This window comes from Biomphalaria glabrata, chromosome 9 (assembly GCF_947242115.1).
Source record: "Biomphalaria glabrata chromosome 9, xgBioGlab47.1, whole genome shotgun sequence".
NCBI lineage: Eukaryota > Metazoa > Mollusca > Gastropoda > Planorbidae > Biomphalaria > Biomphalaria glabrata.
Genome location: NC_074719.1, coordinates 4,618,234 through 4,644,368, shown reverse-complemented (window position 1 = coordinate 4,644,368; position 26,135 = coordinate 4,618,234). Strand labels below are relative to the sequence as shown.

Here is a 26,135-nt window from a genome sequence, read left to right as displayed (position 1 = left end):
CTTAATATTTTATTAGCAATGAACTTCTAGAAACTGACTTTTTTTTCCCACCCCTTTGCCTGATTGGATGATAATAATGAACATGTGTTTGTTCAGCGATATCTTTGATCTGACCTCGTTTCTAGAAAGAGGTCACACTATCGATTCGTGACAGGCTACACAGTGTACCCACCCAATTTTACATGCTCTTAAGACTTAATTCCTTTTGTTTTACGGTAAATTAATATATTAAATTGTACTATGTTCAAAAAAACGTGTTTCTTATATTAGTAAAGCCTATTTAAATACTTTGACTTTTGACTTGTATTAGCTTTCGACCATATGTTCTTTTCATTATTTTGAAGCACAAGAATAAAATGGCGTAAAGTGTTGAATCGAGGACTCATCGTGTTTTTTAGACAGTTTTCTATTTGCAACTGTCTTTGGTTTGTGGGTGGAGCATTGTCTGTGGTTGATATTTTATAACCATTTTAGTAATCAATACCGGTTTTTTGAAAAATTATGACGATTTTTCCAGTGTGGCCAATGAGCTATTAATTCTTTACCCTACTATATACAGCAAATTTCGAGGAAAATTGGAGCCGTTTTCGAGATCTGTGTCCAGGTTTTGCCCTTTGTCCAAGAGGCCCCACGATGGTACGAGTTAAATAAAGGTTTTGTAAAGATTGAATTATTTGAAGTGCTTTCCAGGAAAAATAAAATCTTTTATCTGTACCGGTACAAAGCTATGCCTTTCAGTTCTAAAGACAATAATTGGCACTTAAAAAAGTGTTGGCTTTGATACTCTGTGGTTCCAATTCTCTTGGGATAATAAGAGGATTAAATTGATGTAGACTAATGCTTAACGTGACATTGGGGCATTGCGAAATCATGTATATTTGGTGATGATTCACGCACATCGTGACATAATTGAAAAGTGATTTGGTTTATAGTTGATGTTATAGTTTATAGTCCATGTTATTGAATGTCATATTTTCATTTTGGAACAACCCATGAACTTGGATCTCGTTAAGAAAAGAAAATATAAGGTCGATTTTTACAGTGTGGTTTAGTGGTTAAAATAGGAATTGTAAAAAATAATCTTATGTTATCTTTTAAAATACAGACGTTACTTCAAAAAAAGAAGATGATTACGTCCTACGCGTCATGCATTCAGTCATGCATACTAACCAATGACTTAAATTTTGCAACGTCACTGGTTTTCCTGGCTAGCTCAGGCAACTCATTCCATGCTCTAATAGCACTAGGGAAGAAGGAGTATTTGTACAAATTTGTCCTAGCATATGGGATGTTATGAAAGCCATTGGTAGCAAAGATGTATAAGCAGAGTCTATAAAGCCAAAATAACTGTAACATCATTTTGATAGAAAACATCCGATCTTTGCTGCCGACAAAATACACAGAATTTTAGAAGTAAGGTTAGATATATACATGATGGCGATATTAAATAAGAGTTTCTATTTTGTCAACCTCTTGTGACGACTACTACAGCATGCGATGTATAAAAGAAAGTTGGTTCGTTTTTGTTTTTTTTAAAGTAGAAAATCTCTTGGGAAAATATGAGTGGTGTCTGCACAGATAGTGCTCCATGTAAGGTAGTACGTTGGTCTGGCTTTCAACGTCAGTACATATAATGATTTCAACGTCAGTACATATAATGATTTCAACGTCAGTACATATAATGATTTCAACGTCAGTACATATAATGATTTCAACGTCAGTACATATAATGATTTCAACGTCAGTACATATAATGATTTCAACGTCAGTACATATAATGAGTCACTCCAAACTCAGTACTATTCATCGACGAATATTAGTACTGCCACAATAATTACCAGAAGCAATGTGGGGAAAAAAACAACGATTCGATTCAAAAACATCCGATTCTTCCAAATGAAACTTCTGCTTTCTATCCGGTGTCCATAATAAGGAAACATTACGGACAAAAATATTTTAATGCTAAAAATAATACATTATGTACAATTTTCCGCACTGTAGAATAAAATGTCTAAGCATTTTTCTTGTAGCCCTAAGAGTGATCTTAAATGTAGCGTTGTTTAATTCGTTTAAATTTGTCGAGAGAAGGCAAAAATACTTAACTTGAACGGACTATAGTCCGCATTCTCTGAAGAGTTTAATAAATTAATGTTCATTGAAATTTTCCGTATTTAAGTCTAGATCTAAAGGCCTATCATGGAAATATTATAAAATATAGTAGATCTATACATTTTTTTAACCAAGAAAAACAGTTTAGATCTGGTTATGATTTTTGTTAATTTGATTCGAAGGCAGAATAAAGAAAGTTGAGATTCGGCGTGTGTGTTGAAGGCAGAAAGAAGATCTATGTTTTGCTAGGTGGTGGTTTCTATTTGCCATTTTCTTTTAGTTAATAAACGTGTGTATTTTTGTTCTTATTCCTTCGACAGTGCTTGCCTTTGATTCGTTACATTACTGTAAATTTTAGTGCAAAATTCCCTAATTAATAAGACATTGTCTATCCAGGGAAACACTGTCAACCAATGAAGAAATTGTGAGAGTTGTAGCTTACTAAAGATACTTCGGCCTCGAGGCAAAGACCAGTTCTATGAATAAAGGAACTCTTTGAGATCATGCGATTTATAGGGCATGATGTAAAGATCATGCCTTCAAGTAAATAATAAAGTTATTTTAATAAGTTTACAAGCTAATGTCAATGGACTGATTGCCTAATCCTATTTAAATGATGAAGTAAGCGTTTCTAGCATGCTTGTATCCATTGACTTGGCGAGATCTATGGCGACTGGAACTTCTTTTTTTTCAATTGAGATTAACAGTAATGTTAATAATAATTGCTATATGACCTATCCCGTATGGGACACGACAGCATGCCAAAAGCGATATACAGAGTCACTGGCATAGTAGAAAGTAGATGGCCTCTGAAAGAGACAGTTGGAGAGACAGTTGGAGAGCTCCCACAAAGGTTGTGAGACACACATTTGAGACCGCCTGTTCATCTGTTTCTGTGGCCTACGGTTAACGAGGGTGTCATGTGGCCAGCACAACGACTAACAGCCTTTACTTTTCCACAACTAAAATCAGGTACCCATTAGAGCTGGGTGGACTCAGAGGCGCCAAAAGATCCCGAAATTTAAAATCCCATTCTTCACCGAGATTCGAAACCCGGGACCCCCGGTTTGGAAGCCAGGCGCTTTACCGCTCAGCCACCGCACCATCATTCATGATAACAATTGAATTCAGTTTAGAATATGCAAAATAGTAATGTAATAAAATTTGTAGGAATAAGTAAGTAATAATATTTTAAATTGTGTAATTCAAATTTACATTATCAATACCAAAATAGATTCTGCAATTAACCAATTGGTAATAAAAATGTTCCTAAACGTATTATAACAAATCTCTTTCAATAATCTAGTCACACATTCTTATCAATAGAAAATCTGGCCAAAAAAACTCTATGAATAAACACAAATAACATCTGATTGTCTCCCTTATGATAATATTTAACAAAACCTTCAAATGAAATGAAAACAAAATGTTATCACAATTATTAGCTTACTTTTTTTCTTTTTAATGTATTGATCAACAATTCACAAAATTAAAGGTAACAATGGAATTAAACAAAATATTTCTACAAAACTATTAGGCATCCCCTGCTAAGGACAGGTTTTTTAAATTTATTTTTGAACAGAGAGGGTAAAAAAAGATTACAATATTATCAGTAGGCTACTCTTCGTTTTTTTGATGGACAAATAAATGGCTATTTATATTTCAGAATTAATTCTAAATTATACACAAAATTATAGTAACCTAAATGTGAGGACATTGGAAACATATTTTTATGTCTTCTTTGTTCTAATTGATAAAAATAACGTTTTTTAAAAATATTCTATGACTGGTTTTGGATATTCAGATAAATGGCAAACCCTCCTCTTTTCCAATAACAATCCGAAGTTCCCTGTGTCATTCACCAATCCTCCAATATGCTGCTATCCTGTTCTTAAACACTATAATCTTTGTGTGGTGTGTATTATATAGAAAATCATGTATAGCGTTGTCCAGCCAGCTTTTTTTTTTTTTGACAATCCTTTTTTTGTGCTTCTTTTATTGTACGTTTTGATGCAGAGGACGCCCTCGCATTGCGATGTGAGGGGCAATGAGGCGACAGACGTTCTGGCAAGAGAGGTTGCTTTGGCAGCTAATCTCAAAGCACCAAGCGCGTTTCTACTGGTAACAGCAGAAATCCAAGCACTCATTCATGAGAAGTGGTTAAAATCCTGGGAGGAATCTGACTGGGCCTGTGGAGTCTGGCAGCATATGCGTCACCCAGATCGGGACGATCTGTGGCGACCGTTGAGAAGGTCAGACCATTTAATCATTGCGCAGTGTAGGACATACTTTGCCCATTTCTGTCTGAAATATGACTTCCGATGCCGTCACTGCGGAGAAAGCATCTAAACAGTGTCGCATATCTTGTATGAGTGTTCTCATCCGGGAGCTAAGGGGTGGGGCCGTGCCTGGACAGTTACTCGACTTGCAAGGCGGCTACGCCGTATGGCCCAGTTTCTAGCCAGAGCACTACAGAAGGACTAGTATTTCCTGCTCTGCTCCTAATAGAAGTTCATCTCAGGCACCTTGAAGGATGACTTTTGACAGTGAGTCACGTCTTACAATCATATGACCAAACCAGCTCAGCTTGTTGTCTCTTCACAGTATTGAGGAGCATTAGTGCTGACAACTTTATTATATATTTTTTTTCTTCTGATATCCATAATTTTTCTGAAGTATTTACTCTTCGATAGTTTCTACAGAGTAGAGATTACTCCCCCCCCCCCTTTTTCTTTTTTTTTTAACGTGAGGTAGAAATAAATAAAAACAAAAGAGTGATGTTGCAACGGTCCTGCCCTGCTATTTTGTGATTACCTGTTCTCACTCCACCCCCCTCTTGTTTTCTCGTGGACTATCCGCAGAGTGATCTTTCCTTTACTCCTTACTACTCGCTTAAACTGTTGAGGGAAAAAGAGAATTATATATATAGATATAGATTGATGGTCTAGAAAAATCTCTTTGATATATATTAGGCATTTGAATGGTTTACTATGAACCAGCTGGTCTACATTTAAATTTAAAGATGCGGCAAAACTTTTGTGACATTCTTGACATTGAAATGGATTATCAATACTATGAACCGATTGGTGTAACTTAAAATATGAAGATCTTGAAAAATATTTTCAACATATTTTGACATCTGAATGGCTTTTCATTACTATGCACCAACTGGTGCTCATTTAAATGGTTTTTCACTATGAACCGCCTGGTGTCTCTTTAAATTTAAAGATCTAGCAAAATCTTTATGACATATTTGACATTTGAATGGTTTTTCACTATAAATGAACTGGTGTATTTTTTAAACTGAATATCTACCGGTACAAGCCAATTGGTGTACCGAGAAAAACATTTTTAACAGATTTGACATTTGAATGGCTTTAGATTAGTATGAACCCACTGGTGTATCTATAAATGTGAAGGACTAGAAAAACATTTTAGACATATTTGACATTTAAATGGCTTTAGATTAGTAGGAACCCACTGGTGTATCTATAAATGTGAAGGACTAGAAAAACATTTTAGACATATTTGACATTTGAATGGCTTTAGATTAGTAGGAACCCACTGGTGTATCTATAAATGTGAAGGACTAGAAAAACATTTTAGACATATTTGACATTTGAATGTTTTTTTACAAGCCTGAACAAATTGGTGTTTTTTCAAGATTGGAAATTCTGAAAATTCAGTATGATTGCAAGAGGTGATTTTATTTTGTTCTGATATTCTTTTGTTAGGATGGTCTTGATCTTGTGTAGCTTGTATGCTTCTGGCACATCCAAATGTTGCTAACCTTCTATCTTCTTCCTCAACGACTTGTACCAGTTTAATCAAAAAAATAATTAATTAAATTTGGTATATAATTATTTACATATCATACATTAAAGCACACAAAGTTCTTAAAGATAATTTACACCCATTAAAACAAAGTTACATCAGATCTTGATAAAGTGGTCAGTTCCACTCCATTAAGGCAAGAACAGAAAGATTTAAAACACTCTTTTATTCAAGGTTACCCATCACACATATCATATCTTATAAATGACAGACATGACCTTAAAAGAGAAGAAATTACATCCGACTGTTGTTAGCTTATAACAATAAAAAATGCCAACGCAATAATATCAGTTTCATGAGACTCTTTAATAACAACTTTAACATAACACAAAATTCAATATGAACTCTCTTGCCAAAGGAAATAAATTCTACATACTAGCAACATACACATAGTGATGGGCAAAAGTTAACTAAAAAGTTAGAAACTTTTAGTTTAACTAAAAAAAATTAGTTAAGGCCATTGTTTAACTAGATAAAAAAAGTTTAGTTAAAATCGTAGTTTAATTAAATTTTTTTAGTTACTAACTAAAAAGTTTAATTAAAATTTGTAAAACTTTTCACATGTGGTCAGGGTTGAAACGCACTCCCTGTTTTCTGATCATGTGATATCAATAACTTTGATAATAAAAAAAATGATGCAGTTAACAACTATTTAGACAGTCTGCATTTGAAGAGGGTAAAGTAAGATCCTGGTAGAAGTTATGGGAGTAAATATTTGCACTTGAAAGTAGCAGTATTATAAAATGTTAAACATTTTTTGTCAAAATCTTCTATGCAGTATTAAGAATGAGGTTGTTCCAAATTTTTTTTGTGAGCCAGGTGGAGGTGTTTAATTTCTGTTTATAGTGGAAATCTGATTAGTGAGTTAGGTCAATATTTAGTGGTTTTAATCCATTCATTTGTGGCAAACAATATTTTTTTAACTGCAGTAACATCAAGTACACCCTTTTATAGTCTTAAGACTTATTAGTGAGATCTATTAAGTCTAAATCAACAGCCAGGCCTATATAGATCTAAAAGCTTTAGGGTAACCAACTTTAGAAAACAAATCTTAATCCACATCCTCTCTGACCATAAAGTAAATAGACTATGTGCAACTGATTTCAACAACCTGGTCAGCTAGACATACACATGACCACATGTAGGCCTAGTGTACTGTACGTGTGTAGTAGATAATACTGTAAGACTGCCCTGCATTCAGCGTTATACAATAGTGTTTGCTTAATGTGGAGAGGTCAGACAAGAAAATAATACACTGGCGTGGCTAGTCAAGCATGTTCGTAGATATATCTTTACACTAAATAGTTATACACCCTCCCTGCCCAGAAAGTAAATAGACAGTGTGTCCGACTGATTTTAACAACCTGGCCAGATAGACGTACACGTGTAGGTCTATATAGTGTACTGAGTGTGCAGTCCATAATGACAAGATCACCCAGTTATGTTTTCCCTTGCGCGTTTAACGGTTATGCAATAGTGTTAGTTGTATTTTTAGTGGTCAGACAAGAAAATAGCACATCGGCATGGTTAGTCAAGTATGTATTTTAAACTATAAAATAGTTATACAAGTAAAATGTTTTAAAAAACTCCAACGATTTCGTTTCTATTTCTTTGGATACTAGATCTAAATTTGAAATTCTAAATCTATGTTATTTAATGAGATTTTAAACTTTACCAGTATAAGTAAGATTTTCCGTTATATAATAAGTTAATATACTTTTTTTTAAAAAGAGTACCATTATTTTCTAAAGGTTTTAATTCAAGGCACACATATTTATTTAGACATTTTATTTTATTGTGCATTAACGTTTATGTAAGAAACATATTCCTTAATACTGATTTTATTATAGATAAATATTACTAGAATGTTAAAATAATAAGATCGAACTGTAGGCATACAGTCGGATGATTATATCTATATATAGGTCTAGTTCAACCCCCCCCCCCCCAAAAAAAAAAGTTTGTTATAGTTTAATTAACTTTCTTTAGTTTAGTTTAACTATCTTTTGAAATTCTTGATAAACTAATAGTTCAACTACTTTATTTTAGTTGAAAACTAGTTTTAGTTTAACTTTTAAAAGTTAGTTTAGTTCCCATCACTACATACACATATACACACAATGTGTCAATCTAGTCATGCATGTTAATCAGTGACTAAATATCTGCCAAGTCGTTGGTTTTCCTGGCTGATTCAGGCAACCCATTTCATGCTCTAACAGCATTCAGGAAATAGGAGCACTTTTACACATTAGTCCTAGCATATGGAATAAGAAATGTGCCTTTATATCTGTGTCTTTCTGAGTATTTTATTAGGTTTTATTTTGTATTTGTAAATTATGGTTCAGTGTTTTATTTGTTCTCGGTTGCTGATAACACTTCTAGAGTTTCCCAGGTAACATATTGTCCTCTAGATATGGTGTGTACTGGGAAATAAAATACCTGGGGTGGACCAAAATTAAACCTGCTGCTTTGCAAGAAGTGGGGGGATCTAGGGTAGGCACCTTACCCAAAAGTAAAGGCAGCAGTCCAGAGAGCTGAAAGGAGCAGAACTCCAGATGATTGTGCCCAGGGCTAACAACCCTGTAATTGAAAAAAAAAACAGTTACAAAAGCACATAAGAAAAACCAGACAGATTTTAATTAAAAAGGGCCTAGGACTGGAAAAGGACATGATTTTTATTTTGTGACATGGAACGTGCTAAGCCTGTTTATTAAAACGAACAGATTTTAATGAAAAAGGGCCTAGGCCTGGAAAAGGACATGATTTTTATTTTGTGACATGGAACGTGCTAAGCCTGTTTATTAAAACGAACAGATTTTAATGAAAAAGGGCCTAGGCCTGGAAAAGGACATGATTTTTATTTTGTGACATGGAACGTGCTAAGCCTGTTTAGAGCCCGTGAGCTAGCCCAACTTACTTGTTAAAGAAATACTTAAAGTTTAGGCATGGAGGTGAAAAGCTCATGAGAGAAATGAAAGGAAGAATGTGCTGAAACAGGCCAGAGCCCTCCATGGGCCATAGTGCCACTGGGATAGATGGATGGATGTTTTAATCAGATGTAAATATTCTATTGTTATAAATCTCATGGCTCTATTTTCCTCTGTTCTAGTTTTTGTCTTGTTTTCTTGAGTTGAGGGGCCCCAAATAGAGGACACATATTCTAACCAAGGTTAAATAATATATGTAGCAACATCATAAACCACTTCATCATCACCTATCTCTTAGTCTGATGAACTGTTAGAGCACCACAAAAGGTCTCTTGACTATCTTTCTCCATTTCTCATTCTTTTGCCTTGGTAGAATCTCTTTCATTGAACGGCCCTCCATTTTAATGAAATTTCTGTCCACCTCTTTTTTTTTCCTGGTACTGTTTCCTGAAGAAAGGTCTTTGTAGCCCACATGAACCTTGTGATATTAAGTGATTTGGGAACCAGTTACTTAATATTTGTATTCAAGAAAATTAAATTTATGCAAATTATAAAATCAGCAATATTTTTGATAATTTTTTCATATAATATACAAAAAGTGTGACATTAAAAATAGCAAAAATAATGTGAAAAATTAAGTGATTCAGGAACAAGTGACCCAACATTCCCTTGCTTTCATGAAGAAAAGTCAGAAACTTAGAAAACAAACCAAATCTATATAAAGAAAATGTTTCTTAAATTGGCTCATGGCCTTTCCTCCACTACTTTCCAAAGATAAACATGTCACAGAATGAGGGAAACAATGTGAAGTCAAAGAAAATGTAAACGTAAGGAAGTACTTTTCAGTATCTCTATCAATCATAGAAATTTATTTGACAACAATTAGAAATATTTCCTTAAAACAATTTCGGATTTAACAAATACAATATAAAAAATCATTTTAAACAAAACAAAGCTTATCTAAGGGAAAGAGCTCCGCACTGACAACTATATCTTTCAATGATCTAGAAGTTATTTCTCTTATTTGATATCAGACAAAATAATTAATGACCATTAATTATTTGACTAATTAATTAATTGATTAATTTTCAAATTGATTCATGTTTCGTTAGGTGCAATAAATAATTGTGTTAAGTCTCAACTGGATCCGAGAATGGGTTGTGGGAGAAATAACGTGTTCAAAGGGAGGAAATCCCACAGACAGAGGAAGTTGATATAAGCTTTGTAAAAAAATTGATCTTCCCCTCCTCTCTTCCAACATTTTTTACTTGTCATAAGTTAGTCTTGGCAGGCCACCATAACTTTTTCATATACTCAAAACACAGTGGCATATACATTTTTTTTCATTTAATTTTGTGGCCATTAAAAATAAATATAAAATTAATTTCTGTTGCTCATAGAGCCTGCTAACTTTTACAAGTGTGATTACGCTCAGGTTCTTTTCTTGGCTCATTAGGGGTTACTTAGGAGTGATTACTGCAGACCTATAGTAAACGCTTATAGATAAATAATATATTTTTAAAAGAATCCAAAAAAACTTCATCTCTCATGAAATCACTACTTTATTATTTATATAGAAACACTCAGTAATAGCAAACAAAAATCCGTCCTCTCCTACCATAACAACTAACACAAACACCAGTCCATGCAAGTTTTCTATATAATATAAGGATAGCTCACATTCAAAAACATCACGTGTATACTGTTCACATTCATACCTGGGGATATAAAACTAAGGGATATAACTCTTTCATACTAAAATATCAATAACACATTTATTCTCGCTATACCTGCCCCTGACAATCATGATACTTATATTTCCCAGGTCTAGTTTTCCATTAAACAGATATTTATTTACCTCACTCAAAGACATTTCTGAGAATGGACAGTGTTTGGGCCTAATGACAGGTACAGGATAAAAATGGCTGTTTGCATTCTTTGACACAGCCAGTAGCTTTCTAGTACTTTCCTGTGAGACAAAAAAAAGTTACTAATTTAATTACTTAACAAAAAAATAAAAATATTCAGAGACCAAAAATTTACCAACAAGAAAAACAAAAAAAATAAATAAAATTCCTAAGCTTTGTTGAATTCTGAAAGTGCCCCCACCCTGTATTATGTATACTGTGAACTTTCCAAAAGACCTCAAGAAGGCTAGCCTAAGCTCTAACATTTTAAATTATTATAACAATAGTTCTTTTTCTTTTTCACAGCCCATCAAAAATTGGACCATTGAAATATAAAACTTTACTAGTTTCATTACAATAAATACATTATGTCTGAAGTCATTTTATCAAATTACCAGTACCTATAACAGTATAATACTAGATCTAGATCTACAATAGATCTAGAGACTGGCTACTAGATCTAGTACTACTACTAGATCTAGATCTAAGAGTAAATGATGACCTGAGATGATAGAGATTAGAGAGTGACATTCGTCATAATCATATCATTCCGATATAGTATCAAGATAGATAATCTAGTCTTATGTTATTTTAATTATAAATTAAGAATAATATAGATCTAAGTTCAATAATATAATAATATGTTCGTCATGGTTCAATTATAAGACAATCGGATCATCATCATCATGAATTCATGATTGATATGTCGATATGATATGATAATAATAATGATTGATCATGACATTTCTAGTATAGTTAAGAAAATAAGTTCTATCAATGAGTATCAAGACAAAACTTCAAAAGTCAAAAGATGGTAGAAATTGTAGAAATAGAATCTTTTCTAGGCCAGCAAAAATACAAGGACTGAAACTGTTGGTTTAAACGACAATCACAAGCAATAGAAGGGTATTTCGTTTACGTTCTTATAGTCTCCAGATTCTAGAATGACAATGATTACAATGATAGTTGATAATAGTAAATAGACTACAACATTTTTTTACTTAGATACAATAAAACAGATTCAGATTGGTCTCCCATGTCTATATTGGTATTTAATATATCTTTTTTTTAGAGAGCGTGTAAATCTGACGCACTGACCTATACATTAAACTGACCTACAAGTGTTATTTGTTAAAGGAAGTAATACAATATAAAAGTACAATAACATTCCGAGACAGACAAAGCAACAAAATTTACTAGATCTATTACAATACATTATTCAGCATATACAAGTACAAACATTGATAATGAAAATCCTAAATAAATACTTTGCATCACCATGCTCAGCCCCAGGAGACAAAGACATAGGCCTATTACTTAATTTGAACCAAGTAGACAACTTAGGAGATATAGAAATACAAAAAAAAGAAATCCAAAAACTATTAGCAAACATTAAACATAATAAAGCGTCTGGACCTGATGGTATTCCAGCTAGATTACTTAAAGAACTAAGCAATGAGCTTGCACCAGTGTTCAAAATACTTTTTTAAGCATCTCTTAACCAGGGCAGAGTACCAAGGGACTGGAAAGAAGCTAATGTCACCCCTCTTTTTAAAAAAAGGAGAAAAATCTGACCCATGAAACTACAGACCAGTATCACTTACCAGCATCACATGTAAAATCCTAGAACACACCACTTAGACAAACATAATGTCCTTACTTCATACCAACATGGCTTTAGGAAATATAGATAATGTGAAACACAATAAATAGGATTAACTGATTTTTCAAAAGGTTTAGATGATAGTGAACAAATAGATGCTATCTTACTAGATTTTTCAAAGGCTTTTGACAAAGTACACCATCATAGTTAGCTTTAAAAAATTAAAATATTTTGGCATTGATGGTCCACTGCATCAGTGGATTAAAGATTTTCTGATAGGGAGAGAACAAACTGTAATAATAAATGGCTCTAAATTAGCGCAAATAACAGTAAACTCAGGTGTACCTCAAGGAACAGTCTTAGGTCCACTACTATTTTAATTTATATAAATGATTTACCAAATTGCATTAGTTCAGGAACAAAAGTCAGATTATTTGCAGACGATTGCATAATATATAGAACAATAAAAACAACACAAGATACAGAAATTTTACAAAGAGAATTAGATGAATTACAGAAATGGGAATCAAATTGAAGCATGTCTTTCCACCCAAAAAAATGTCAGTTATTAACAGTAACAAAAAAAAAACTAAAACAAATTAATTCCACTTATATTCTTATTCATGGCAAACCAGTAACACAGACTAAAAACGCAAAATACCTAGGTGTTATAATAAATGAAAAACTGTCATGGAATCCCCATATTGATGAAACTAAAAAAAAATCGAACAAAGCATTTGGGTTTATTAAAAGAAATTTCTATAAATCAAATAAGAACATAAGATGAAAATGTTATTTAACCTTGGTTAGGCCAATAATAGAATATGCATCCACTGTTTGGGACCCCTCAACTCAAGAAAACATTAAGAAACTGGAACAGACACAAAATAGAGCAGTGAGATTCATAACAAACGAATATTCACATTTGACTAGAGTAACACCTTTAGTAAAATCACTAAATTTAGAAAGCCTTCAAGATAGAAGACTTAAAAGACATAAAACACTGAACCATAATCTTCAAATACAAAAACAAAATTTAATAAAATACTCTGAAAGACACAAAGATAAAGGCACATTCCTCGTCCCATATGCTAGGACAAATTTGTACAAAAGCTCCTTCTTCCCTAGTGCTATTAGAGCATGGAATGGGTTGCCTGAGCCAGCCAGGAAAACCAGTGACTTGGCAGAATTTAGGTCATTGGTTAACATGCATGACTAAATGTATGACGCTTAGGACGTAATCATCTTCTTTTTTTAAGTAACGTCTGTATCATATAAGATAAGATAATAAGGCAGGAAAGAGACGCTTCAATTACATAGAATCACAGCTAGATCAACAAAACGCTAACACTGAGGGTCCGTCCCCGAGTATTAAGGTAAATAAAAAGGAATGGTGGATGCATAGAGAAGTAGAACCCATTGGGTGGTGAGCATTGCTGGATTTACGTATAGGCAACACATGACCCTCTCTTGTTTGGGTGTGCGTGTGGGGGACAGAATTATGGTTGTAGAGATATTTTCAATTATTTTGAAGAAAGAGCTACGGAAAAAAAATTATTACAAAGGTCCCCATATCTCAAATAGCTTAGTGCTAATATGTTTATATTGCGTCATTGTTTGTTGTGGATGTTTTTGTGTGAGAAAATACTTAACAGGATGTGACGTACTAAAAGGATAGTCTTCAATGTCTTCTTATATCAACACGAAGTTTCTGTTTATTAATTGTCATGTTTAATTGTCTACAGTAATTTATTTATTCTCTGTGAAAACAAGTTCATGGTCTTAACCATTCTAAATCCAATCCTGGGCGTGAGATCACATTGAGGCAGATTGTCCACCAGGTCAAACGAGAATGGAACGGATACAGTAGAATGTCATTTATCCGGACGTCAGTTATCCGGAACTTCAAATATACAGACTGACTTTTTTTTGTTGTTAGTTTTAGGGTATGGTATCTAAGTGTATTGCTGATGTGCAGCAAAAGATCAGCAATTTTTATTTCAATAATGGTGGGCTAATGAGTATAACGCTTTTTTCCCCAGTATATTTTACTTGAATCTTATGTTTACGTATGGCCTGATGCATCCATTTGACTTTACTTTATATTGTTGCTGAAATGGACTCTCTATATTATTCCGTATTCAGTTATCCGGGCGATCGATTATCTAGACAGACCCTGTTTCCAATTACGGTATTCTGGATAATCGACGATCTACTGAACCTAGAATATTTTGACCTAAAAAAAAGTTAAACATCTCTCTTATAAATTACAGACGTTTTTTCTTGGATAATTACAACCTGTGCATGATAATTAAAAATACTGACTCTGCCATGCGCACCGCCATCCAGGCTATTACAGAGATTCGCATCTCTAGTAACCAGACTAGAAAAGGATGTTGACATTAAGGGACTAACGATTTCCACCCAAGTTGAGAGCCGAGATAAAGATTTTGTGATCAAGACATGTTGCTCTACTTGTATTTGTGATGTCTTGTAAATAAACATCGTTGTCCTCGTTGAGTTGCCTTCCCTTAAGTTATTACAATACACTGGTACGATTAAAGTATAAAACACCAAACTGTGGGAGATGAGCGAACAGAGAAATATAGAGGTGCAGATCTTAGAGAGGAAGTGGAGATGGGTTGGTCACACCCTAAGAAGTTTGTGATTGTATTGTGCATTTTGTATGTATATAAATTAAGACTACACATTGTCTACATAGCCCCCATAAGTGTAAGAATAATATCAAGCTTATGAAGACAGGGACCAAATCAATAGATGCCCAACATATAGCGTGTAATATGTGGACCATATCGTATGCTAGTGCTGATTTTTTTTATATGCAGTATGCCTTGAAATTCTACTGCTTTTTCTTTCATCACTTTGCTAATTGTAAAGTGGTTGTTACAAAGCAATAATATATATGGCTCTTTAAACAAACTCTTTTGATGTGATACAATTACATAAGTTTGGTGTGAATGTGCCCATATATGCACCGGTGTGCTTTTCACTTAAGTTTGAAAAAAAATGTGTAGTAAATCGAGTAAGCCAAATCTGCATTTCATACATTAAAATGTAGACTATACATTCACTCTTGTCATGTATGTGGCATTTTCTGTTATTCCCGCCTGAAATATTTTAGTCACAATTACATGAGTCAATGCTGAACAGTTTGAATGTAAAGAAATCAGAATATAAAAACAAACTCAAAGTTTTAAAAGACTTCATTTTAATGCTACAAAAGAACTTACAAAACTTTGAAAAATGTTTATTCCGTCAATGTGTAAAGTGCACTACATTTAAACAAAACTATCTGCAAGGTTAAGAATAAAGAAACAAACAACTGAGGATATTTCGAAAGACATAGATGTATATACAACACACTGAAGATATTTCGAGGGACATAGATGTATATACAACACACTGAGGATATTTCGAGGGACATAGATGTATGTACAACACACTGAGGATATTTCGAGGGACATAGATGTATATACAACACACTGAGGATATTTCGAGGGACATAGATGTATGTACAACACACTGAGGATATTTCGAGGGACATAGATGTATATACAACACACTGAGGATATTTCGAGGGACATAGATGTATGTACAACACACTGAAGATATTTCGAGGGACATAGATGTATATACAAATATAATGTTTCTGGAAATGTTCACAATCAATATTAAGTACATTTGAATTAATTAATAAGTGGCGATTTCTATTCTACAAGCAATAAAACACAGTAACTTACAAATAGAAAAAAACGCGATATGTGAAATGTGGGGGTCGATATAAGAAAACACACAGGAAATGCATTTATTTAAAAAAAAAAAAGAGATGAATATTGTGATATATTTTCAAATAAACAAAGTTGGCAATGCTAAGGACGTCATATTGAATGATCTTTCTACTTTTTAGTCAGCTAAAAAGTAATGACGTGTACTAACTTTTTACCAGACAGACAGAGTGAGCTTTGTAAAAATGAGTTTATGCTACAAGGAAATCTTTTGTTAAGATCAAAGATTATCCGCACTTCCTTTATTTGTTACACCGGATACACCCAAAAAAAAAGACTACTTAAACTTACTCTACACCGGATATGTCAAAAAAGACTACTTAAACTTACTCTACACCGGATATGTCAAAAAAGACTACTTAAACTTACTCTACACCGGATATGTCAAAAAAGACTACTTAAACTTACTCTACACCGGATATGTCAAAAAAGACTACTTAACACTTATCCTCCCTAGATCTCCAAAGCAGAAACATTTTCCATATTTGTTTTAATTTTTTTTTTTTTATATTTAGACTTTTTTCATGTAGTGGCCAACGCCACTATAATTAACTTTACCTAAAGTGCCGCTGTGAAAGTGCCCAGTGCCAAACCCAATGCAGTGGACAGCGGCTCCACTGCTGCCTGGACATGTACTTGTCGTGTACGTAAGCTTGGTCAGATCATATGTGCCACTGTAGTCCCCAAACTTATGATTGCCCACCCACTCCCCAACGCTGACCTGTTTAGTGCAGCCGTGGGGGTGGGACACGATAAACGTGAATTTTGATTTCTTTTTGTATTTATCTTTGACTTTCTTCCAGAGCTCACAAAAATGCCTCATCAGCTCGTACAGTCTGTTGCCAAGCTTCTCGTCACACGTCACGCATTTCAACTTGCTCTTGTCTTTTTCAACGTTCACGCTTTCAACACTCACATTACCAAGGTTCACCTGGCAACTCGAGCTATCGTGCTCGTCATAGAATAATAATAATGTCGTGTGGCTGGCCTCTGAGTCGTCAAAAACAACATGAGCGGCCGTGTGGATAAATATTTCCCACCAGGTATTTTTGGGCCTGTCTGATTGCTTACATTTCTCACAAGGGCAGGTTTTGTACTCTCGTTCGTATCTATCTCCAGACAAAAAATTATAATTTCTACCACGTCCGTTATATCCGCATCCATCTATAAACTTGTAGACTTTAATCTCGCCAGTGCCCATTCTCATACAGGCATCGTCTTGCGCATTGCAAAATGGATACTCGTCTTTGCTGTTTGGCCAAAACTTAGGTCTGTTTGGACTGACCTTTTGTACCTTGATTCGAACTGTTCGGTCTGCTGTGGCTTTGATGAATTCGAACAACTCAATGTCACGGTAACCTCTGGGCAGATCTGTCATTTTAAATTGTGTAATGGGAATAAAGTGTTTATGGCCTGGATTCTTCGGGCATGAATTATAACGTTTGGGTATTTCACTTTCCTCCCCTTCAAATACTTCCGTTTCATGTTGACCTGATGAAAGAAAATGTGACTAGGTTTACGAAATATTAACTGTAAATATAAACACAGAGCCAAGGGCTAAAACAATGAATGAAGAATACATGTTATGAATGCAGAATACATGTTATGAATGCAGAATACATGTTATGAATGAAGAATACATGTTATGAATGAAGAATACATGTTATGAATGAAGAATACACGTTATGAATGAAGAATACATGTTATGAATGGAGAATCCATGTTATGAATGAAGAATCCATGTTATGAATGAAGAATCCATGTTATGAATGAAGAATGCATGTTATGAATGAAGAATGCATGTTATGAATGTAGAATACATGTTATGAATGAAAAATGCATGTTATGAATGAAGAATTCATGTTATGAATGAAGAATGCATGTTATGAATGAAGAATACGTGTTATGAATGAAGAATACGTGTTATGAATGAAGAATACATGTTATGAATGAAGAATGCATGTTATGAATGAAGAATACGTGTTATGAATGAAGAATACATGTTATGAATGAAGAATACGTGTTATGAATGAAGAATACATGTTATGAATGAAGAATACATGTTATGAATAAAGAATCCATGTTATGAATGAAGAATCCATGTTATGAATGAAGAATGCATGTTATGAATGTAGAATACATGTTATGAATGAAGAATACATGCTATGAATGAAGAATACATGTTGTGAATGAAGAATACATGTTATGAATGAAGAATACATGTTATGAATGAAGAATACATGTTATGAATGAAGAATACGTGTTATGAATGAAGAATACATGTTACTAGTTGTGCCATTACGATTGGTGTCAACAGCTGCGGTCCGTACCCCTTCACCCTCCTATTCAGGCCGCGGCCAAACTACATATGAATTACAGCTTGAGGTACACTATTCTAGTGAGATAAATAGGTAAATTAAAATAGGAAAAGATTGATAAATCATAGCCAGGCTAAGCCAGGGCACGAACCCCGGACCTTACACTCGCACCTCCACCTACAAAACAAAACATAGAGATGTCAAAAATATATTTTTTTGATTGGTAGTGTTAACAAGTCTTGTATTTACCATAATTTGACAAATCTGTTTCGCGAATGTTGGCATACGTTCTACAATACAATGTTATTGTGCCTAGAATCTTATCACACATGATGTCGCCTTGAAACCAAGAAATGAAAATATATTTTCGAATAGAGAAAGTTGCCAACTATTTATTTCCTTGTGTATTAAATTAAATTATAAGTACTAAGCATAAGTACAAGCATTAGTCATAGGCTACCTACGCTTATGTTTACATGATGATCAACTGTACTTAATTTTAAAATGTTAAAGTATTATCTAGAGTTCTAGGCGCATTAATTCTATGTATAATCTGTATTAGTAAACGGACAGCCCCTTAACGTGGTAGACCACTTCACATATCTAGGTATTATATTGTCAAACGACGACTCACTTTCAAGGGAAGTTGATAACCGCCTGGCCAGGGCTAGTAGCGCTTCTGGACGCTTTCAGACGAGAGTTTGGAAGAACAAATCGCTCCGCCTGCCTACAAAAATCAATGTCTACCAGGCGGTGGTTCTCTCAACCCTTCTATACGGCTTTGAGACATGGACACTATATAAAAAACAACTAAGACTTCTTGAGCGCTTTCACCAAAGATGCTTGCGCTCCATCATAGACATACGGTGGCAGGACCGCACTACAAACAGCGATGTCCTTGCGAACGCCGGTATGGACAGTATAGAGGGACTTCTTATGATCCGACAGCTACGCAGCTCCCGTATGGGAGACGAACGTATGCCAAAGGCAGTGTTTTTTGGTGAGCTGAAAGGTGGTCGACGTAACAGAGGCTCCCCACGGAAACGCTTCAAAGACCAGCTTAGGCGTCAACTTTCCTTGACTGACATAGAAGAAAGCACCTGGCTGCATGCGGCGTCGGAACGAGACAGCTGGAGGTCACTCACGAAGGCCGCGGGATACACATTTGAGACCAAAAGAAAATCTGCTGCCGAGGACAAACGCAGACGACGAAAAGAAAATCTAAATCGACCACCTGCGGACAATGGTTATGCTTGCTCTGAATGTGGCAAAATATGTAGGTCACAGCTGGGGCTGCGCAGCCACGGGAAATACTGTATTCCTCACTAATCTTCGGACTCGAAGACAAGCCTTATATTAGGCCTGTTAGTATGTATGTTATAGATAGGCTATGTTATTCAGTATCTAGGAGTAATGTTTCTTGTTGACTGTTGTTGTAACCTAGAATGGCGTCCTAATAAAGCTGATTTGTCTTGAGAATTTACACTCTAAATTTATTGAATTTATTGAAATAAGCGTTATACCTTTTGTCAAGTCTGTACAATTCTGAAAGGACTCAGAAGTTTGCTGTTAAAAAAAAAAGTAAATTAAATTAAGTCAATGAAATCAATGTTGTTTGTTTACGATTGGTGAATGAGGTCCAAGCGTGACCTATTAACCTTGTCATTCACACACACCCTTTCTCTTAGCCATTTGACCGGCCTACTTGTGTATTGAAGCGCGACAAGAATGTACCCCTGCAAAGAATACGCTATCCATAATTCTAGTTCTAGACAAGGCAGACACACATTGAATTATTAGACCTGCTGTTTTTACCATATTCAGAAAGACAAAGTATACTTCTTGATCCATATGCTTGGACAAATTCTTACAAGTGGTCGTTCTTCCCTAATGCCGCTGAAGAATGGAATGGGTTGCCTGAATCAGCCAGGAAAACCAAATACGTAGTAGTAACGTCTGTAGGCTCAATGTACAAGATAAACAAATTCTGGCTGTGCACATGTGTAGGCCTAAAGTATAAATAAATTGCTATTATCTGTCACTTCCAGCCGTGCCAGGATCAAGATTTGAAACTAAAAGTAGTTTATCACAGTGATGACGTTTTCGTCAGACATTTTGATGTGAAATATTTTAGCTACTCTTTGCTTATACTTTGAAAAAAAAAACTTTCTTTTTTTGTTATTTGTGAGTGTGTGTGTGTGTGGTCTTACGTGGCAAGACTAGACATGTGACAGAGTTTAATCCATCAATAACTTCAATTTTTTTTTAGAGGCATTTAGATGTAACTATTTTGACTTATCGTGTCACATTTATCCAGGGCTCACTTACCATGCCACTCTTATCCAGGCCACATTTATTTATTTAATATACTGTTTTCCACTTTCCGCTAGATTGTGATCTTCTGTTTTTCTTACCTTCTGCGAGATTGTGATTCACTCTTTTCTACTTTATGCGAGATTGTGATTCACTCTTTTCTACTTTATGCGAGATTGTGATTCACTCTTTTCTACTTTATGCGAGATTGTGATTCACTCTTTTCTACTTTATGCGAGATTGTGATTCACTCTTTTCTACTTTATGTGAGATTGTGATTCACTGTTTTCTACTTTATGTGAGATTGTGATTCACTCTTTTCTACTTTATGCGAGATTATGATTCACTCTTTTCTACTTTATGCGAGATTATGATTCACTGTTTTCTACTTTATGTGAGATTGTGATTCACTGTTTTCTACTTTATGCGAGATTGTGATTCACTCTTTTCTACTTTATGCGAGATTGTGATTCACTCTTTTCTACTTTATGCGAGATTGTGATTAATTGTTTTCTACTTCATGCGAGATTGTGATTCACTCTTTTCTACTTTATGCGAGATTGTGTTTTCTGCCTTCTCTTTAGTTGCAGTATCGTGAACTGAAATTCTCACTTTACCTTTACCTATCCCTTAGTCTGTTAGATCGTTGGGGCACCAAGGAAGACTCGTCGACCGTCTTTCTTCATTTCTCCCTGTCTTTTGCCTTTTTAAAAACCTCTTTCAAGGATAGACCTGTCCATTCTTTTATGATGTCTTCCCATTGCTTTATCTGTCTGCCTCTTCTTCATTTTCCTGGTACTGTTTCCTGAAGGAACGTCTTTACAAGCCCCGTAGATCTTGTAATATAGCCATAGATTTCAAGCTTGCGATTTTTAAAATAGTTAGCAGGTCATCATGGGGTCCGATCGCTGCAGTAACCCTGTCTCTATTCTCTTGGTTTGTGATGCCGTCTTTGAATGTGATACCTAGGATCTTTCTGTAGCATCTCAGTTCCATTGCTAGGATCCTCCTCTATAGCTCTGCAGTAAGCGTCCAAGACTCTCAAGCATAAAAAAATGTGGCCATGACCAGGGAGCGCATCAGTCTGATTTTGGTGCCGATGGCTAAGCCTTTGTCTTTCCATATTATTTTAAGTTTTGAAAGGGCTGCTGTGGACTGTGCTATTTTGGCCTATTCTCACTAAATGGTCTAAAGTTGGCCTTCGTGGCACCTTGGCCGACTCTTCGGGGGTCGGAATCATCGGACTGCAGTACCCAGCAAGGCAAGAATCCTTTTTGTCTAGTCTTCCACTGTTTTTCAAAAGTTCTCTTCCCATGTCGATCCCGGACATATAGATAGATAGATAGATAGATAGATAGATAGATAGATAGATAGATAGATAGATAGATAGATAGATAGATAGATTGAGAGAGAGAGAGAGAGAGAGAGCTAGGTAGGTAGGGTAGGTAGGTAGGTAGGTAGGTAGGTAGGTAGTTAGGTAGGGTAGGTAGGTAGGTAGGTAGATATGTAGATAGGTAGATAGGTAGATAGATAGGTAGGTAGGTAGGTAGGTAGGTAGGAAGGATAGGTAGGTAGGTAGGTAGGTAGGTAGCTAGGTAGATAGATAGAAAGAGAGAGAGGGAGAGAGAGAATGAGAGAGAGAGAGAGAGAGAGAGAGCTAGGTAGGTAGTAGGTAGGTAGAGAGAGAGGGAGAGAGAGAGAAAGAGAGAGAGGGAGAGAGAGAGAGAAAGAGAGAGAGAGAGAGAGCTAGGTAGGTAGTAGGTAGGTAGAAAGAGAGGGAGAGAGAGAATGAGAGAGAGAGAGGGAGAGCTAGGTAGGTAGTAGGTAGGTAGAGAGAGAGAGAAAGAGGGTTCTTGTTGCATGTAGATGTAAACAAGAGCTGGTCTCATTCATTTTCACGGAAGTTCACTGGCATATACAAATTGCAGTTCATGTCGAGCGCATTGAATGTTGTTTACAAAATATGCACAAAAGCTTTTTTTCTCCTACGTAGACCGCTATAAATAGAAACTATCAGAATGACATTGTATTGACACAAACAATCTTCCACCGGAGACCAACCCACGGTGATCCACCTCTTTTTTTTTTTTAATCTACCAACGGCGCGTTCCAGACACTGACACAAGTTCTATTATCACTTTTTAGAATTGAATCTTGTTAGGAGCTTCAAGACAAATCCTTCAATCTACATGTGTAATGTGTAAGCAATGACATACTAGGTAATAAGGAAGTCTCGATAAGACTTAACTATCGATTCAAGTGATTCTGTCTACATCGAATGAGGCTGCTAGCTATTTTCTAAACTTTAGAGACCGCTAGCGACTGCTATGTCAGTATGTGCTTCGGACTTTTAGTCTATATCAGATTACAATTTTATTTCCGGATTCTGGGTTATTGTACAACAATTGTTGACTGCTTTTCTGTCTTACTAGACTCTATCTGGTAGAATGTGAATTCAGCTCGTTACAAACCTCTTAAAAAATGAAAGATACCGATTAGACATTGTTGCTAGTGGAGATTTAGTCTATGCTACTTACAAACATAGAGTCGGACATACATACACTCATGAGATCAACCTCATCCAAATTATTAACTTTAAAAAAAATATTTTAAACAAAAGTTTTAATATCAATAAACACTCCTTTAATAAAAGGTGGCCTTTTTTTTAAAGTTTGAGAACCTCTGGTCTAGATGGTTCAAATCTTAGCAAGAATTTTGGGGCTTCGAGGTAGATCTAATAAATTTTATTATTAAAGGAAAGTGTGAAACCTATCAGCCGCAACATTTTGTAATTTAACTTTGAAACTGTGTAGATTGTTAGTGGGTAGAAAATTACACCTTATTACACATGTAAATCACATGTAAATGTAAAACTCTTGTATAAGAAGATTTTCACTTCTTCTGTTGACATATTTTTTTAAGCTATGAATCTTTCAAAAATGCTAGACCAGTGATGCCCAAAATACGGCCCGCGGGTCAGATCCGGCCCGCGACGTGCTTCCTTCCGGCCCGCCGAAATGTCGGCACAAAATACAGAAATTCCCCCCCCCCTCGCCCCACTCCAAAATGTTCAAAGGTATTTACCTACATTAGAGCCGCCAACGTTTTCTAACGGATTACTAACAAAGCATTTAACATTTGTGCGTTCATGAAATAGAACTATAGCATCTACTAGGAAAAGTGAACGGATCTTTACTTTTTTGTAGAACATGATACCGGGTCAATTTCATTACGTTTTTGTATCTTTTCCATCATGTGGCCCGCGACACTAGCGTTGGAAATTAAAATGGCCCGCAGATTGAATTAGGTAGGGCATCACTGTGCTAGACCAATATATATATATATATAATGTATGTGTGAATATAAATGTAGTTACCTGTTCATCATTGGAACTTGAAGGCCATACATCTGACATTTTTACTATTGAAATATATTTATTAGAGATAAATTAAATTTGTAAATAGAAAGCATTTAAATATTTTCTTAACATTTTACTCACTTGAATTAATAAGAAGAAAAATCGAGCTTCGAGCTAGATCTCTTTTCCTAGGTGTTAAAACCAAGCCAAACCAAACAAAGCCAAACCAAATAAAAGCTAAACCAAGCCAAACCAAACAAAGCCAAACCAAATAAAAGCTAAACCAAGCCAAACCAAACAAAGCCAAACCAAATAAAAGCTAAACCAAGCCAAACCAAACAAAGCCAAACCAAATAAAAGCTAAACCAAGCCAAACCAAACAAAGCCAAACCAAATAAAAGCTAAACCAAGCCAAACCAAACAAAAGCCAAACCAAATAAAAGCTAAACCAAGCCAAACCAAACAAAGCCAAACCAAATAAAAGCTAAACCAAGCCAAACCAAACAAAGCCAAACCAAATAAAAGCTAAACCAAGCCAAACCAAACAAAGCCAAACCAAATAAAAGCTAAACCAAGCCAAACCAAACAACGCCAAGCCAAGCCAAAACGAAGCATCCCACAAATTAAAAAAAAATCAATTTAATATACAATAAATATGACATTGTTTTTATGTTTAGAGATCCTCATTTTTATGCAATTTTTTATTGACTTCATGGCTGCAAAGTAGAAACAACTCCCTATGATATTTAATATAAATATTTTCAGTGCAGATAACTAAATAAGACTTACCAAGACAAAGATGAATGGAAAAGAGAAGTTCTAGAAGAAGACTCCTATTTGCGTCAATACTGACGTCTGCTGGCCTTATATTATTATCCATGGTTGCCATGAACAACGGTTTCTTGGAATACATCCGGATTTTTATTTTATTTAGGAGAGATTAGCCACGTGGAAATTAAAAATAAATGCCCCCCCCCCCTCCTTTTTTTTTGGTCTATATTTTTCAAGAAACTCAAATATAGAATACAATTATATCATCTTAGAAAATTCCAGTTAAGTTTAAAAATAGAGTAAAAACAATAAACGAGTGTGTGTGTGTGTCTTTGTGGAAGTATGAGATGGAGAGAGGAAAGGAGGGGATAAACAAGAGAAAAAAAACAACTTTTAAAATAAACTTTATCTTTGCCTTTAGCTATCCCTTAGTCTATTGGACAGTTGGGGCACTATGAAGACTCATCGACCGTCTTTCTCCATTCCTCTCTGTCTTTTGCCTTTGTCAGAACCACTTTCAATTCTTTTATGTTGTCCTCCCATCACTTTATCTGTCTGCCTCTTCTTCTTTTTTTTTCCTGGTACTGTTCCCTGAAGGAAGGTCCTTGCGAGCCCCGAAGATCTTGTAATATGACCATAGATTTTAAGCTTGCGTTTTTTTGTTGTTGTTTTTTTTTACTATAGTTAACAGGTCATCATGGGGTCCAATCGCTGCAGTAACCCTGTCTATAATCTCTTGGTTTGTGACGCGGTCTTTGAATGTTTTAGGGTTCAAAGACATTCAAAATAAACCATTTCATGTAAAAAGGTATGTCTTTTTACAAAGCTTATATCGACTCTGTCTGTCTGGTAAAAAGGTTGAAGATCAAGCTGAAACTTGACACAATTATTCATTGACATAAACAAGACTTGAATCAATCAAAAAAAAATCCAATTAGTCAAATTAATTAGGCCCTACTGGTAATTAATTTTGTTTGTCACCAACAAGGGAAATTAATCATCCAGTATTCATAGATACGACTTAACATGTAGTTTCGTCCCCTTAGATAACTGGTTATTTCTCCCATGCCCATTCTCGAATCAAATTGTAGTTTAAAACAGTTATTTATTGTAACTAACAAAAAATAAATCAATTTGAAAATTAATTAATTATTTTGTTTGATATCGGATAAAGGAAATAGCTTCTACA

General features: G+C 34.9%; 1 protein-coding gene and 1 long non-coding RNA gene across 3 annotated transcripts; both read right to left on the bottom strand.

The window, feature by feature from the left end:
• Positions 1 to 5,990: 5,990 nt before the first annotated feature.
• On the bottom strand, positions 5,991 to 11,482 carry LOC129928451 (uncharacterized). 2 transcript variants are annotated; one of them, XR_008779993.1, is made up of 4 exons: positions 11,280 to 11,482; positions 10,729 to 10,839; positions 9,158 to 9,348; positions 5,991 to 8,523 (listed from the first exon to the last, which is right to left on the bottom strand). It is a non-coding gene; the product is annotated as an uncharacterized LOC129928451 (long non-coding RNA). The 2 variants fall into 2 exon arrangements; XR_008779992.1 differs by having other exon boundaries at positions 11,179 to 11,481.
• A 4,110-nt stretch (positions 11,483 to 15,592) lies between these two features.
• On the bottom strand, positions 15,593 to 25,101 carry LOC106077728 (uncharacterized). Its single transcript, XM_056041311.1, has 4 exons — positions 24,965 to 25,101; positions 24,194 to 24,237; positions 20,028 to 20,070; positions 15,593 to 17,677 (listed from the first exon to the last, which is right to left on the bottom strand). The coding sequence occupies exons 1-4, from the start codon at positions 25,086 to 25,088 to the stop codon at positions 16,698 to 16,700; spliced, it is 1,191 nt and encodes a 396-aa protein (XP_055897286.1). The 5' UTR covers positions 25,089 to 25,101; the 3' UTR covers positions 15,593 to 16,697.
• Positions 25,102 to 26,135: the final 1,034 nt, after the last annotated feature.